Source organism: Clarias gariepinus, chromosome 15, assembly GCF_024256425.1.
Source record: "Clarias gariepinus isolate MV-2021 ecotype Netherlands chromosome 15, CGAR_prim_01v2, whole genome shotgun sequence".
NCBI lineage: Eukaryota > Metazoa > Chordata > Actinopteri > Siluriformes > Clariidae > Clarias > Clarias gariepinus.
In genome coordinates, this window is record NC_071114.1 from 13,148,140 (window position 1) to 13,162,658 (window position 14,519).

Below are 14,519 nucleotides of genomic sequence, written 5' to 3' on the forward strand. Positions count from 1 at the left end.
GCACGGCCGACCCGCCGCGTAACCTACACCTAGCAGTTACGCGGTTTTAAAACCAAAGCATACACGTACAAAGATTTCTGTTTATTCATGTTTATTCAACATTTACAGAGTCTTAAATGTTAGCTCCATATAAGTCAGTAAGTACACATGTGTGCGCACACACACACACACACACATACACACACACACACACACCACAGGGAACATGCAGTTACTCAAGTCCTTCTGATGAAACAAACAGACCGGTTATGCTAAACGGCTGCCTCGCAGATGCACAACACACACACACACACACACACACACACACACCCATCGAGTCTCTTACACTCACTAGCACGTTCACACAAACATTTCCATCACATTCCAGAATAGTGACATCACTTCTGCTCTCAGACTCATTACTCACATATGAGCTCGGTCTTACACACACATACACACACACACACACACACACACACACACACACACACACACACACACACACACACACACACACACGCACACACACAGCAACATGCCATTTTGACCTTTCCACAACCCTTTAAGTTCACCCAAGTAAAATCCATAGAGACAGAGAGAGAAGAAGTTGATAAGAGTAATGAGGGGAGAAAAAGAGAAATGAGAAGGGTACAAAGTAATTATTTTAATTATATCCATCTGGGGTCTCTTCTCTGATTTATTGATTAATCAGAGCTGATCAAAATGTATACAAAATCACAAAAAAATATTTATCAGTAATATTTTTCGCAGTATTTAACAGACAATCTTTCACAGCACGAGAATAGCATTAAGTCAACAAAGCTCATTCGATTGGTTCCTATGTTGTGTTTAAACGTATGTGGACACCTGACCATCGCACACATATGTCCCTTCCAAACATGTGCTGCTTACACACTGATCAGCCTCACTCTTCTTAGAAGACTTACATTTTGGGGTTTGTCTCAGACACAAGTGGATTAATGAGGTCCATCGGATGAGATATCGGGGGAGACGTTCAGGTCGGAACTCCAATGTACCACAAAGGTGAAGGTGTTAAGGTCGGGGTTGAGTCTCAACCAAGTTTAAATGTTTCCGTAACTTTACGTCACCAACTTCAGTAAGTCATGTGACGGAGAAGTGGGATCTCATGACCCCAGTTCCAGTTGAATGAAGACTTTGAAAACAGTCACACAGTCTTCTCTGCGAACTTAAATTCAATGAAATTTCAGTTTTATTTAAACAGCAACTTTAACAAAGGTCTATGTTGCAAAAGAGCTTTACAGAATCAAAAGAAAATGAGTTTGAAAAGTGTGAGGAAATATGTATACATCAATATTATTTAATTTGTTTTTGGAGGCTCAGCTACAAAACTGTTTGTGGGAAATTCAGCCCTAAACTATTAAATGACTACAGTCACAAGGCATCCAAGAGCATCTGTCAGCATCAGCTGAGTCCAAGAACATCTTCATGGTTTAGTGGAACTGTCCCCAGTCACCACACGCATCCCTAGTGAAGTGGACTGCTTTTCATTGGTGTGTTTGTGGAATTGAGTGCTGATACTGTAGTTCTGGTGGTTTCGGGCGACCTACTTAACTCCACAGTCTTTTTGGGGGCGTCTTGTCCTTCAAATGAGCAAGCAGCAATTTGAAGGTGTTAAAAAAGTTCTGTGGTTCTTGGAAAAACACTGAAGGTATTCCAGGGTTTTAGTGGATAGCCTTGAAGATACTGTAGAACTAGACATTTCTTATTTCCTTCTCTTTCTGTTTAAGGATATAGAAGAAGCATTTTTGAGACCCGTTCACATCTGGAGCTTCTTCACATGCTGGTCAGTGTGTGTCTGAAAGTGGCTCCCTTTTCTTCTTTAAACTGTCCATGCTAAATTTCTTTATACCCAACTCTGGTGAAGACATAGGTGACATAGGTGCTATGTCTTCACCAGAGTTGGGTAAAACTCTAATCTAATTCCTTTTCCTGATACCGCGGAGACCTTGGCCGCGAAGAGCTTTGTAATTTTACATTTGATGTTGTAACGGTTCACTCTTTTTGCATGGGCGGCACCAAAGACACACGGACACTAGACGAGGTCTGACGGGAAAAGGGGTAATTTTATTTAAAAAAAAACAGGGAAGGAGAAGGGGTTAAAGGGTTAAAGGAGGGAGGAGGGGTGAAAAGCTAAGGATTTTAATGCGGAGGAAGCCCAAGATCCGTTAACATTAATTATCACCAGCTGGCCTGACCTGGTGGCCTCGTCCCTGCAGAAGAGGGAGACGCCCACGTAGGGAGCCTACTGAGTGAACGAGGAGCGACAACAGGATGAAGCGCACGCCCATCACAGGTGCACACAGTGAGAGATGTTTTCAAAGTAACTTGAAAGTAACCTTATTAGTAATCCGATTACTTTTTACATGTAATAATCAGTCATGTAATTAAATTGCAATTTTAAAGCAGTAACAAGTGATTTGTGGTACTTTTGTAGTACTTTTTTAAATAACTTCCCCAACACTGGTCTTCACTAAATCTTGCATAAAATGCAAAAAAAAAAAAAAAAAAAAAAAAACACAAAAACATTTAAACTTGCTTCTCTTGGCTTTTCACTTACGCAAACAAGTTTTAATCGGCGCCAGTGTTCGGTTTGGCACAGTTTGTTCGAAAATGCTTTATATGCTGATGCAAATTTCTTGCAAAATTTCAGTGCTTAAGGTGAAAATTTGTGAGGCGGCGCGTCCGTATGGTGAGGTCCCACTGTAGTCTGTTTTTCAGTGACAGTTGAACTGTGCATTTTTATTGCAAGCAGTGTTTTTTTTTATTGACAGACATTAATTAATCTGAGGTCTCCTTGTTTTTCCTCACAGGGAAACTTTATGTTGCATGATCGAGGGTGGGTTCCCGAAAGAATTTGTTTATTTTTGCCCCAGGCGGCCAAACTAAGAATATAGTATACTGTCTTTCAGTAAGAATTTTTACCGCAGGCCTTGACGCCCTTTCCTAAAATTTAAATTGTTAATTAGTAATAAAAGTATTTAAAAAAATGTAAGAAAATTCATTTTAATACAATGTTTTCTTTACCTTTTCACCACAAGGTTTCAACTATGAAAAGCTCAGGCGACGCCAGAACCTACGGCTAATTTTATATAAATATTTAAATCTATATTCAACATTACACTTTTCTTACTTTAGTAAACTGTTGTGTTAAAACAACAGAACTCTCGAGGCCGTTTAGCAACGCACTACTGAGTTATTAATGTGAACACACTGCTTCACATGTTCTTTTGCCTTCTTTTTTTGTTTTTAAAATGAAACAGCAAAGATAGGATAAAACGGAGAAAAGTAGATGATCAGAAAGGAAGAAAAGGATGAAAAAGGAAAAAAACGAGGCAAAGGAGTAAAACCAAGAAGCTGTAGAAAAGAAAAATGAGCAAAAATTCATGACTGAAAGGGAAGAAAGAAGAAATGGAAATGAACGAGAAAGTGTGAGGGAAGACAAAAGGAGAGGGAAAGAGACAAAAAGAATAAAGAGAGAAACGCAGACAGAAGAAAAATGGAAATGATAACAGCAAATGAGAACGAGAGGGGGAGGGGGGGAAGAGTCCTGATAGAAGGCAAATCAATTTGTTGCAACACACTTGTACACGCATATGCACATCCACATGCGCACACATACACGTACACGAATGTGCATGCTTGCACACACAAACATACAAATGCATGCACGCACTTGCACGCACACACACACACACACACACACACACACCCATGCATCTCTAATAAGAGCAGAGATCAGTAAAGCCATCCACAGTATATATTGGCTATACTCTAAACACACACACACACACACACACACACACACACAGTGAGAGAAAGATAAACCCGTCTGAGCATGCTCACACACTGTGGTGGATGCCAGCACAGACAGACATACTCACACACTGACACACAAACACAAAAATAAATGCCAACATAGGCTCAAACAGGCACACACACACGCATACACACACGCATACACACACAGCCAGCCTGCTCTGCATCATGTGACACATTGGACTAATAGAACAGAGAGGCAGAAAGGAGAGGCAGCTGCTGGCAGACAGCACAGAGAAATTCACCCTCTTTCTCTCCATCTGTCTCTCCCACTCTCTCTCTCTCCCCATCACATTCTATTCATCTCCCCTGACACACACATACATACATACAGAGAGAGAGACAGAGAGAGAGAGAAAGTGAGATTATGTGATTACTGCGTGTGTGTGTGCGTGCGTGTGTGTGCGCGTTTGTGTTTTGGTGTGGGGGAGTTTTGAGGTCGTGTCCATGTCCAGCTGATGTGGAGGAAGAGACATGTTGCTGTTGGAGCTCTAAAGCCTCATCCATTTGAAGGCGTCTGTACGTCTTGGATGCAAGAATCACTTCAGCAACCAGGAATAGTGAGGACATGAGTTCGGATCCCTGCAAATGTAAGAGTTCACGGAGATGCAGGCCTTAACGGCTTCTACTTTAGCCGCTTTTTAGGGCGTGTTCACCTAAGACATGATTGATTTGTACCGTGCCCGGGAACGTTTGGTCATCATCCCCACTCTTCTGGTGGCCAGCCTTCGCATTGTTTTTGCTCTCCGTCCTCGTATACACTTGTGCATTTACACTTTCCCATACAGTATGCACCTACTTGGTTTGCGGTTAAACACAAGAATAGAAATGAACAAAGAAGTTATTTTATGCTATGGCTGTGTAGGTCAGAGGATGAGAATGGCGTGCAACACAACATACAATGGGTTTAATGAAATGTACTGTACATTCAGAACACCTGTTTATTAGGGGTCTAATGGTACCTTAAAATCACAGGTAATCACGTACCTCGATTCTGAAGTTATGGTTCGGTACAGAAAAGTAAACTAAATAAACTTGTAAAACAAGCCTGTAAACACTGGCATATCACCCATAATTCTGTAAACATGTAAGGAATGCACATAAAGATGTATAACTTTACCAGAGAAAAGTGTCTGCTGTCAGCTAATCGAAAAAAAAAACTGGACCGATGCTCTAAAAAAAAATCAAGGTCTCATGGTGGAAAGGCGCAGAATCCAAGCTGCTTTAAGTGCAGGGTGAAGTTTTCACAGTCTGTGATTTTTTTTGGAGTTGGTCCACTGTGGAGTTGGTCCATGGTGATGATTTTGTTGCTCCACTGTGGTCCAAAGTCAACACAGATGCTTGTCTGCTTACAAGCTTTAAGTGATAGACTTACAGGACTTAACACCTGCCTACAGTGCCAAAATTAGCACTATCTGCTTCGACCATAACATTACTTTTTTGACCAGACAACTCACCTGACCTAAATCCCATTGAGAATCTGTGAGGTATCAAGAGGACGATCCGACCCAACAGTACAGATGAGCTGAAGGCTGCTATCAAAGCAAACTGGTCTTCAATAACACCTCAGCAGTGCCACAGGCTGATCACCATCGTGCCAGGCCACATATAAAACAGTAACGTGTAATAAAGGAGCCCAGGACACAAATTCAGTGGATAAATAAACATAATTTTTTTGTATTTCTGTCCTTTTTGTTTGCTCTTAAGAAAATTTTTATATTTTGAGATAGAGGATTTTCATGCGCTGTAAACTGAAGTCATTAAATAAAAAATAAAGTTTTGAAATATTTTATTTTACATGTGAGTTTCACTTTTTAAATTCGTTTGCAAAAGTGAAGGAACATTTTCAAGATATTCATACAGTATGTTTTGAGATGCACTGTATAATTATTACCTCAGGCTCTTTCTGGTTATGCAGCTGCATTTTCAGCACAAATCGACTATAGATCGGGCCAATTAATGACTTAAACAGCAAATAATCATTTATTTTAATTGCAGAGGATTCTCATCTTATATCTGGCATGGAGAACGCACATAACCACAGAGTCTGGTATAGAATTCGGCTACAATTCTAATACCATTATCTTACACAGTGTGACAAGTGATAATCTGTTAAAATCATCAAGTGTAAGACCAACCTTTAATGCAAACTGACAACATGTTTCATACAGTTCACCTGCTATTCATCTTATGCTCTTCCTCCTGTTATCACTGTTCTAACTCTTACAACCAGCTGTCTTTAAAGTTGCAAAAACACCCCTTTCTGTTTCTTTATCGCTGGCTCCCATTACCTCTGTCCCCCCCCCCCCAATGGTCTCTGTGTCACACCCCCCATGGTCTCTGTGTCACACCCCCATGGTCTCTGTGTCACCCCCCCCCCATGGTCTCTGTGTCACACCCCCCATGGTCTCTGTGTCACACCCCCCATGGTCTCTGTGTCACACCCCCCATGGTCTCTGTGTCGCACTCCCAATGGTCTCTGTGTCACACCCCCCATGGTCTCTGTGTCACACCCCCCATGGTCTCTGTGTCGCACTCCCAATGGTCTCTGTGTCGCACTCCCCATGGTCTCTGTGTCATACTCCCAAGTATCTCTGTGTCGCACTTCTAATGGTCTCTGTGTCGCACTCCTAATGGTCTCTGTGTCGCACTCCTAATGGTCTCTGTGTCGCACTCCTAATGGTCTCTGTGTCGCACTCCTAATGGTCTCTGTGTCGCACTCCTAATGGTCTCTTTGTCGCACTCCTAATGGTCTCTTTGTCGCACTCTCCATGGCCTATGCCATACACTGCCCATGATCCCCGTCTTCCACTTCACATGGTCTCTGTGTCGCACTCTCAATGGTCTCAGTGTCGCACCCACAAAGATCTCTGTGTCACACTTCCCATGGTCTCTGTGTCACACTCCACATGGTCTTTGTGTCACACTCCCCATGGTCTCTGTGTCATACTCCCCCTAATCCTCATGTTACACTCCTGATGGTCTCTGTGTCGCACTCCACATGGTCTCTGTGTCAAACTCCCCATGGTCTCTGTGTCGCACTCCCCATAGTCTGTGTGCCACACTCCCCATTGTCTTTGTGTCATACTCCCAATTATCTCTGTGTCGCACTCTCAATGGTCTCAGTGTCGCACTCTCAAAGATCTCTGTGTCACACTCCCCATTGTCTCTGTGTCACACTCCCCATTGTCTCTGTGTCACACTCCCCATTGTCTCTGTATCACACTTCCCATTCTCTCTGTGTCATACTTCTCAATGTCTCTGTGTCACACTCCCCACTGTCTCTTAATGGTCTCTGTGTCACACTCCTAATGGTCTCTGTGTCACACTCTTCATGGTCTCTGTGTCACATTTCTAATGGTCTCTGTGTTACAATCTCCATGGTCTTATGTTACGCTCCCCATGGTCTCTTTGTTAGACTTCTCATGATCCCTGGGTTACAGTACACTCCCCATGATCTGTGTTACACTTCACATGCCCTATGTGTTACATTCCTCAAGATCTCTGTTACACTTTTCATGGTCTCTGTTTTACACTCCCCATGGCCTATGTGTTACACTCCCCATGATGCCTGTGTAACACTTCACATGGTCTGTGTGTCACAACAACATGGTACAGTATGTTGTTACATTAACACACATTCCTCATATATGTTACTCATCTGTATTTAAACTGCGTCATCGTGACCTACATTCAGTGTGAAGGGATCATGTGCTCTGAAGTTGTTCTGCACTTGGATCAATCATGGCCACACTAAGCCAACAAGCTCGGCTCCACCATCGCTAAACCCACACACACACACGCACATCATTTCATCACAAACCTCAAGCCTCCCAGAGTAAAGCATCAATCAGCTGAAGAATAAGATAGAGCCCAGCACCCGGCACATCCGCCAGTGTCAATGAGCTGGAAAGCAGCAGGAAATGAGGGAGAAGGGAACTCTGTGTTTGTGTGTCTGTCTCTGTGTGTATGTGTGTGTGTGTGTGTGTGTGTGTGTGTGCAGCACATGTGAAATGCTTGCATGTTTATATGTAAAAGAGAAAATGTTAAAAGACAAACACATCAGTTGTATGACTGTACAAGGTTAAAGCTGTAAAAAGCTGAAATATTTGTACAGACATAAACACAGCCAGACACAAATGCACACACAACCTTACACACTTACCTGTTTGTGCATCTCTATGTTAAGTCCATAAGACATCTCATAATACTGTGAACACAAAAAAACACAGGGTCTTTATTCAACACTGCATCTAATGAACATGACTAATGAATACATCATCAATCAAACTGCAGCCTCTCTAACTTGACAAGGACAAATGACAATCTATACATAGTGAGAGAGAGAGAGAGAGAGAGAGAGAGAGAGAGAGAGTCTGAGACTTTAAAAGCCCGTTATTAGATCATTTATCTGTAATAAGGGCATTTTTAACCCCATCACCCTGTCTTCCCGGTGGCAGAATGAAATCCACACTGTCTTTCGAGCATTGCTGTTTTTCAGTTTTTTTCAGAGTGTTTCCCTGCACATGCCAGTGTGTCAGTGTGAAGTTCCCTTCTGTCATCGAACTGCTGTTTCAATTCGAATAAAACACACAGAGCTTGTTACACTACCTGCTGGCATGTTCACTCTGTCACTTTGCATGGAGATTGATTTCCATCAATGTATAAAATGACCATCTGGAGGAGGTTCGAGTCTTTTTGGCTTTCATCGGTCGCACCACAACCAATCAGAGCATCGAATTCAAATGGGTAAAAACCAGCACAATGAATTAAAGAGCTTTGTGTTTTACTCTGCAGTCACACCTACATAAAGCTACATAAGCTACATAAAGCTTTTAAAACTAAAATTTAAAAGCAATAACTAGTATGCTAGCAATCTAGATACCTCCACTCACCAGTCTCTGCTACTTCCTCCCTTGATTCATTTTTTCCAATTATTAACATAGATTTCGGAGGTCACCCAAGTGTAAGTGTAAAATAACCCTCAAAATCTTTTTATTTCACTCCTCCTCCAAATGTGCCATTTTAGGCCTTGTTCACACGGGCGTTAAATTTTTGGATAAACGAACGTGCTCTGAACGTCCTAGACGTTTATGTTGCGTTTTGTAGTGCCGCTTGATTGACTTCTACACCGGCGTTTCATTAATATTTTATTTCATTACACAATAAATGGAAATGATCTGCAGGTAGGAACTGAAGGTGTGTATGAGAAACTTGTTGGCCCGGATTAAGCATGGGATTCTAATACGTCCATACTCCAGAACAACAATCAGAGTCCTGTACTATGCCTGTTCCAAAAGATGTGATAGCCTGGTCATTCAATACATTCAGGTCATCAAATGACTTCATTTTATTGCCACATAATAGTGCTGAGTTTAGAGTTAAGCAACTGAAGCAACCCCAGACCATAGCACTGTCTGCAGAGGCTTGTACAGTGGGCACTATGCATGATGGCTCCATCGCTTCATGCTCTTTCCTTCTCACCCTGACGCGCCCATGCCTCTGGAATCGGGTCACTCTAAACTCATCAGACCACATTTCTATTGCATTTTTTTTCACGGTGCAATTTCACAAAGTGTTTACGTGATCTCCACTTATAATAATTTTTTTCCGTCCACATTTCCTCCACAAAGCTGATGGTTCAGCACTATCCTCCCAGGTTTTCATAATGTGTTGAAGGGTACTTAACCCAATTCCAGTCATTTCTAATTTCCTTAGATGTTGTTTCATTTTTTTGATTCATCCTGCTTTGCCTGCTGCGATGTAGAAAACAAATATTGACCTATTGGTGCTTTTTAATTTAAATGTTACTTAGAAATTAAACTTATTTGAATGTTTGGTGGTGGCACGGTGGCGTAGTGGTTAACATTGTCGGCTTGCACCTCCAGGGTCCAAATTGCCCGTTGTGTGTGAATGTGCATGTGTGTGCCTTGAGATGGATTGGCACCCTGTCAAGGTTGTACCCAGCCTCATGTCCTAAGTCTACCGGGATAGGCTCCAGGCCCCCCAAGACTCTGTAAACAAGGTTGAAATCAATGTAGACGATGAGTGAGTGACTGTAGAGGCTTGTTGCTTAATCACATGACTATTACATTTGTTGGTAAATTACTACCAAAAAAAAACCCTCTTTCACAACTAAAGAAACTAAACTTTCTTCTAGTTCTTCCAGACTCCCTCCACAAAAATCTCAACTTTGTGTTGACGGTTATGAAAACATTGCTCTTGCAAGCTACTCTGGGTGGAATTTCATAAGATGTCTCGTGCTGCTCTCTTTCATAACGGCAACTTACACACACACACACACACAAAAAAAAAGATTTCAAGGCTACATCCTAAATCACATAATGTGCACTAATTAGTATGCGTAAACAGTAAGGACACCAGCGGTGAACTGATCGTTAAATACGATACTCCGCTGTTTGGGCTGCGATTCGCAGTTCTGAGCACATAAATATCTGCATAGGTTTGCTCACTATTCCGAGTGAATGTAGACTTTGCCAGCGTGCTGCTGCTGCTCTGTATGTCTCGGTGTCAGAGATGTGCAGAACCACTAATGAGGTCACTAACTCTATCTAAAATACAGCAGAACAGACGTATCTATCACTTCTGGTTGCTTCCGACGTGCGTATGTTTATTACCCGGTCTGTGCTCTCTGTGTATTTTATTACCTGATCTGTGTATTTTGTTTCCCAGCCTGTCAAATACATTAGGGACGAGCCACTAGCTAAACCACGGAGTAATAAATAAACACACGGAGGCGAGCTGACGCACCAGACGACATCACTGATATAACGGAGTTTAACATTTGAGTTTGTCACTAGCCAGCTATAGGGTGGATATTTTACACAAGCTTCTTATACATAAACAAAATAGTGAGAAGTGAAATATATATATATATATATATATATATATATATATATATATATATAGAGAGAGAGAGAGAGAGAGAGAGAGTACAGAAACTAAAGACAATAAAGTGTGAGCAAGCAGAACGAGAAGGAGTGAGACAGAAAGAGTCTGATAAAGAGAGATAAAGAGAGAATGTGTGTGTGTTTCTGCATTTGTATGTGTGATGAATTGGTCTTGGTGACACACTCAGTCTCAGCAGGCAGAAAACCAGCACAGTGTGAGTGATGGAGATGAAATCTGACTCAACTGCTCTCCCTCTCTCTCTTCTGTCTTTCCCTTTCTTCCTTTCTGTCACACCCACGCTCACTTGCTCCCTCGCTCTCCTTCACTCACAACACACCCTCTCCGTCCCTCACCCCCCGCTCGTCTGTGTGTGTGTGTGATTCAATTCAGCACTGCTCTTTTTCTTCCATTTCGCTCACTTGATCATTTCTCACTCTGTCTCCTTATCTGTCTCTTCTGCCCAGCTCCTCTGATCCCTCCTCGCTTTTCTCTCCATCTCTCCTGCTCTATCATTATAAACTCCATTTCTCTCACATCATCTCGGGCTTATGCCCCTGCCGTCCTCTCTCATGCCCCTCTCTCTCTTTCTTTCTCTCTCTCTCTCTTTCCTCTACCTCGGCGACGTGTCCCTGTCATAAGCGGCATGCTGTAGTCGCATCAGAAACACAAGACGCAAACAAAGGAGCGTAATTTCGCTTTTAAAATACATTCGAGCCACACAATGAATCCTTTTACATCTTGATGAGCGCAGATTGTGCTGGAAATCACTGAAATACTGTATATTTCAGTATATATTTTTACTATTTCAGGACTACGGACAAGATTATGTCCTCTGGATTTAATTCAGAGTAGTTTCACTGGCTCGACCATAACTGACTGCTGAATTCCCAAAGCTAGGAGGATTCCATCATTCCCAAAAATAACAGGAACCACATTTCCAAAGGCAGATGCTTTACAGACTTGAACTGAAACTAGCAGCTTTGAAGCACAATTTTCATACTAACACACTCTGTCCCTTTAAAGCCATGACCTCAACACATACTCGGCTCTTAAAAACCTGCAACTTTCCTGAATTTTCCTACTACAACTACAACAGAACCACTATTTACATTTATTTACAGTCTACTTGATCCGTGTTCTTTTCCATTTCGGAATAATGCAATATGCATCAGGATGTGTTTTCAACATTTGATATGATTAATCACACAAGAGAAATATCATTAATACATGATGTGACGGCCTCTTTTCCTTCACTGAGAACGAAACGCATGGAGAAGCACGGAAAAACAAACAAACCTTGAAGCACTATATATACACAGTGCTGTCAAAAAGTATTTTCCCCCTCTCCAGATTGTTTTTTGCATAGTTATTAAAATTAAAATAATTTCGATCATCAAAAAAAACATACAGTATATATATATATAAAAAAAAAGCACGCGCACACAAATATTACACTTTCCAGTCTAATGCACGTCAATTACTTTGTTTCTCATCTGTTCTTAAATTTATTTAGATCGTGGCATGATGTGTTGCTTTTTAAGATATTCCAGCTTGTTTTTCATCAGACAGGTTCTATTTAAGTGCTATATTGATTCAACAGGTCTGGCAGTAACAAGGCTTGGGTGTGGCAAGTGAAATTAAACCCAGCCCAAAAATATGGGTGATCAAAGTTTATTCATGATTTTGCAGGGTGGGTGTCAATTAGACTTTCACAAACAAGGTAGGTTTGGACAGCATTTTTCCGTTAATAAATCAAATAATCACTTAAAATTTTGTATTTAAGCAGGTTATCTTTTTACTCAAAGTAATCCATATTTTTGGGCTGGGTTTAATTTCACTTGCCACACCCAAGCCTTGTTCAGGTAATTTGGTTTGATGAGCTGAATCATTTACAAATTTGCACAAAAAAAAAAAAAAAACAGGAAGGGGCCAATACTTCGATTCGTGGCCAGACTCGATTCCCGTCTCAGTGTGTATGGAGTTTGCATGTTGTCCTCGCGTTGGCGGGTTTCCTCCGGGTACTCCGGTTTCCTCCCACATTTTAAAGACATATAGGTTAGGTTAATTGATGTTTCCAAATTGCCCATAGTGTGTGAGTGAGTGTGTGTATGTGTGTATGCCCTGCGATAGATTGGCACCCAGTATATATACATTACTTTACGATTTTATACTGTACATGGCCTACTGATTACACTATAAAGTCTAAATCGTTTTCGCACTTTCAAATGTAATGCAGCGTGTGTGAAATTCCTTAGTTTCACATTAATAACTTGAAAACAAAAATCTCTCTATGAGGAAGAAAGAGTGTTTGTGTGCCTGTAGGCTCTGCAGTGGCTGAGGTGCATTAATGGAGAATTTACTGCAGGCCGCACCTAGGGGGTGCTCTTTCACCATTTTGGCACTTCAGCCCTGTTTGTTTTTCACTCAATTGTACTGCTGTCTAAATAAATGAAAAATAATCTGTGCCATGAACATGTTCAATCTTTTCCCCATTACTCTCATGTATCGATATACACACATGAATATAAAGCAAGACAGCCAAATACATTTCTAAATCTAGCAGGAATTTCAGTTCAGCAAAAATATTTACGCACAAAATCACCCATAAGGCAAATATTTCGACCTGCTAGAGTCATATTATAAATACTGGGAGCTCTCTTGCATGTCTGTCCGCACACGCACACACACACACTGCAGGTCTGAAAGCTTCTAATACAGTAAAAGCACTGTGCACTATGGCCCCTATATTATTGGTAATAGAGTGTGAAGTCTTAAACACACTTCCTAATGGCTCAGCCCTGTTCAGCAGCCTTGAGTGAGGCCAGAGACATCAGTCAGACCCTCCTGCAGTAATACCCCTCTGATGGAGAACAACCTTCACATCCACATTAATAACACACAGCGACGTCTCAGCAGAAATGTCCCGTAAGGTTTTAAAAGTCTTTGTATGACACTGATCCTATTTTATAATAAATATTAGGCATTCGCTAGTCACAATCATTCACAGTTAACTCTAGGGTTGTGCAGAAATCCTCTTCTGATTTAAAATTCAAACCAGAAGTAAAGGTAGCATTTTTGACACCTGAAGTAATGTCCTTTTGAATTAATCAACACTTAAACCCATTGTCAGTTATTCAGGTGCTCGAGTGTAGGCGGCAGCGTGCTAGTTTTGGAATAATAAACACAAGATTTATCTTGAATCTCATAATGCAAACCATTAATGTTTGTAGGAGGCTGACTCTGTGTGTAATATATTTCACAGAGACAAAATGAAAAAAAAGAGAGAAAAAAAAAATTAATACAGCAACTCGTAAATTTGTTAATTCTGTCTCTGTCAGAGAAACCTAACACATTACATGCATGTTTTCCTTCTCTAAGCTCTCGAGGTCGAGAGCTGCCAAAGAAAACATCAACCGCCCAACGTGGGGCTCGAACCCACGACCCTGAGATTAAGAGTCTCATGCTCTACCGACTGAGCTAGCCGGGCTGTGAGGGTACATGCAAGTCTTTATGACTTAAAAAACGGACTTTACCAGTAGTGACAAACTAACCAGGAATAAGGTTTAAGAAAAAAAGAAATATTAAATTATAATATTTGTAAAATATATATATATATATATATATGTTAATCAAACAATAGTACTTAGTAAAATATCTGTTTATGTCTATGTGGACTGTATCAGTGTGAGTTATGAATGGTTATGCTTTCATGTATTATATACCAACGTTAGTACTCGTCTTTGACTTGAATAGAGTTTTTAGAAATAGTT

General features: G+C 41.1%; 1 protein-coding gene and 1 non-coding gene across 6 annotated transcripts in view; both read right to left on the minus strand.

Moving 5' to 3' along the window:
• The window catches only part of tle2b (TLE family member 2, transcriptional corepressor b), a 94,033-nt gene that overhangs the window by 31,519 nt on the left and 47,995 nt on the right, over window positions 1-14,519 (minus strand). For all 5 annotated transcript variants that reach the window (XM_053512793.1, XM_053512790.1, XM_053512792.1 and 2 more), the window contains exon 4: window positions 8,003-8,047. In XM_053512793.1, the coding sequence (XP_053368768.1) occupies window positions 8,003-8,047 (45 nt within the window). The remainder of the gene's footprint in view (window positions 1-8,002; window positions 8,048-14,519) is intronic.
• trnak-cuu (transfer RNA lysine (anticodon CUU)) lies at window positions 14,164-14,236 on the minus strand. The gene has a single exon. It is a non-coding gene; the product is annotated as a tRNA-Lys (tRNA).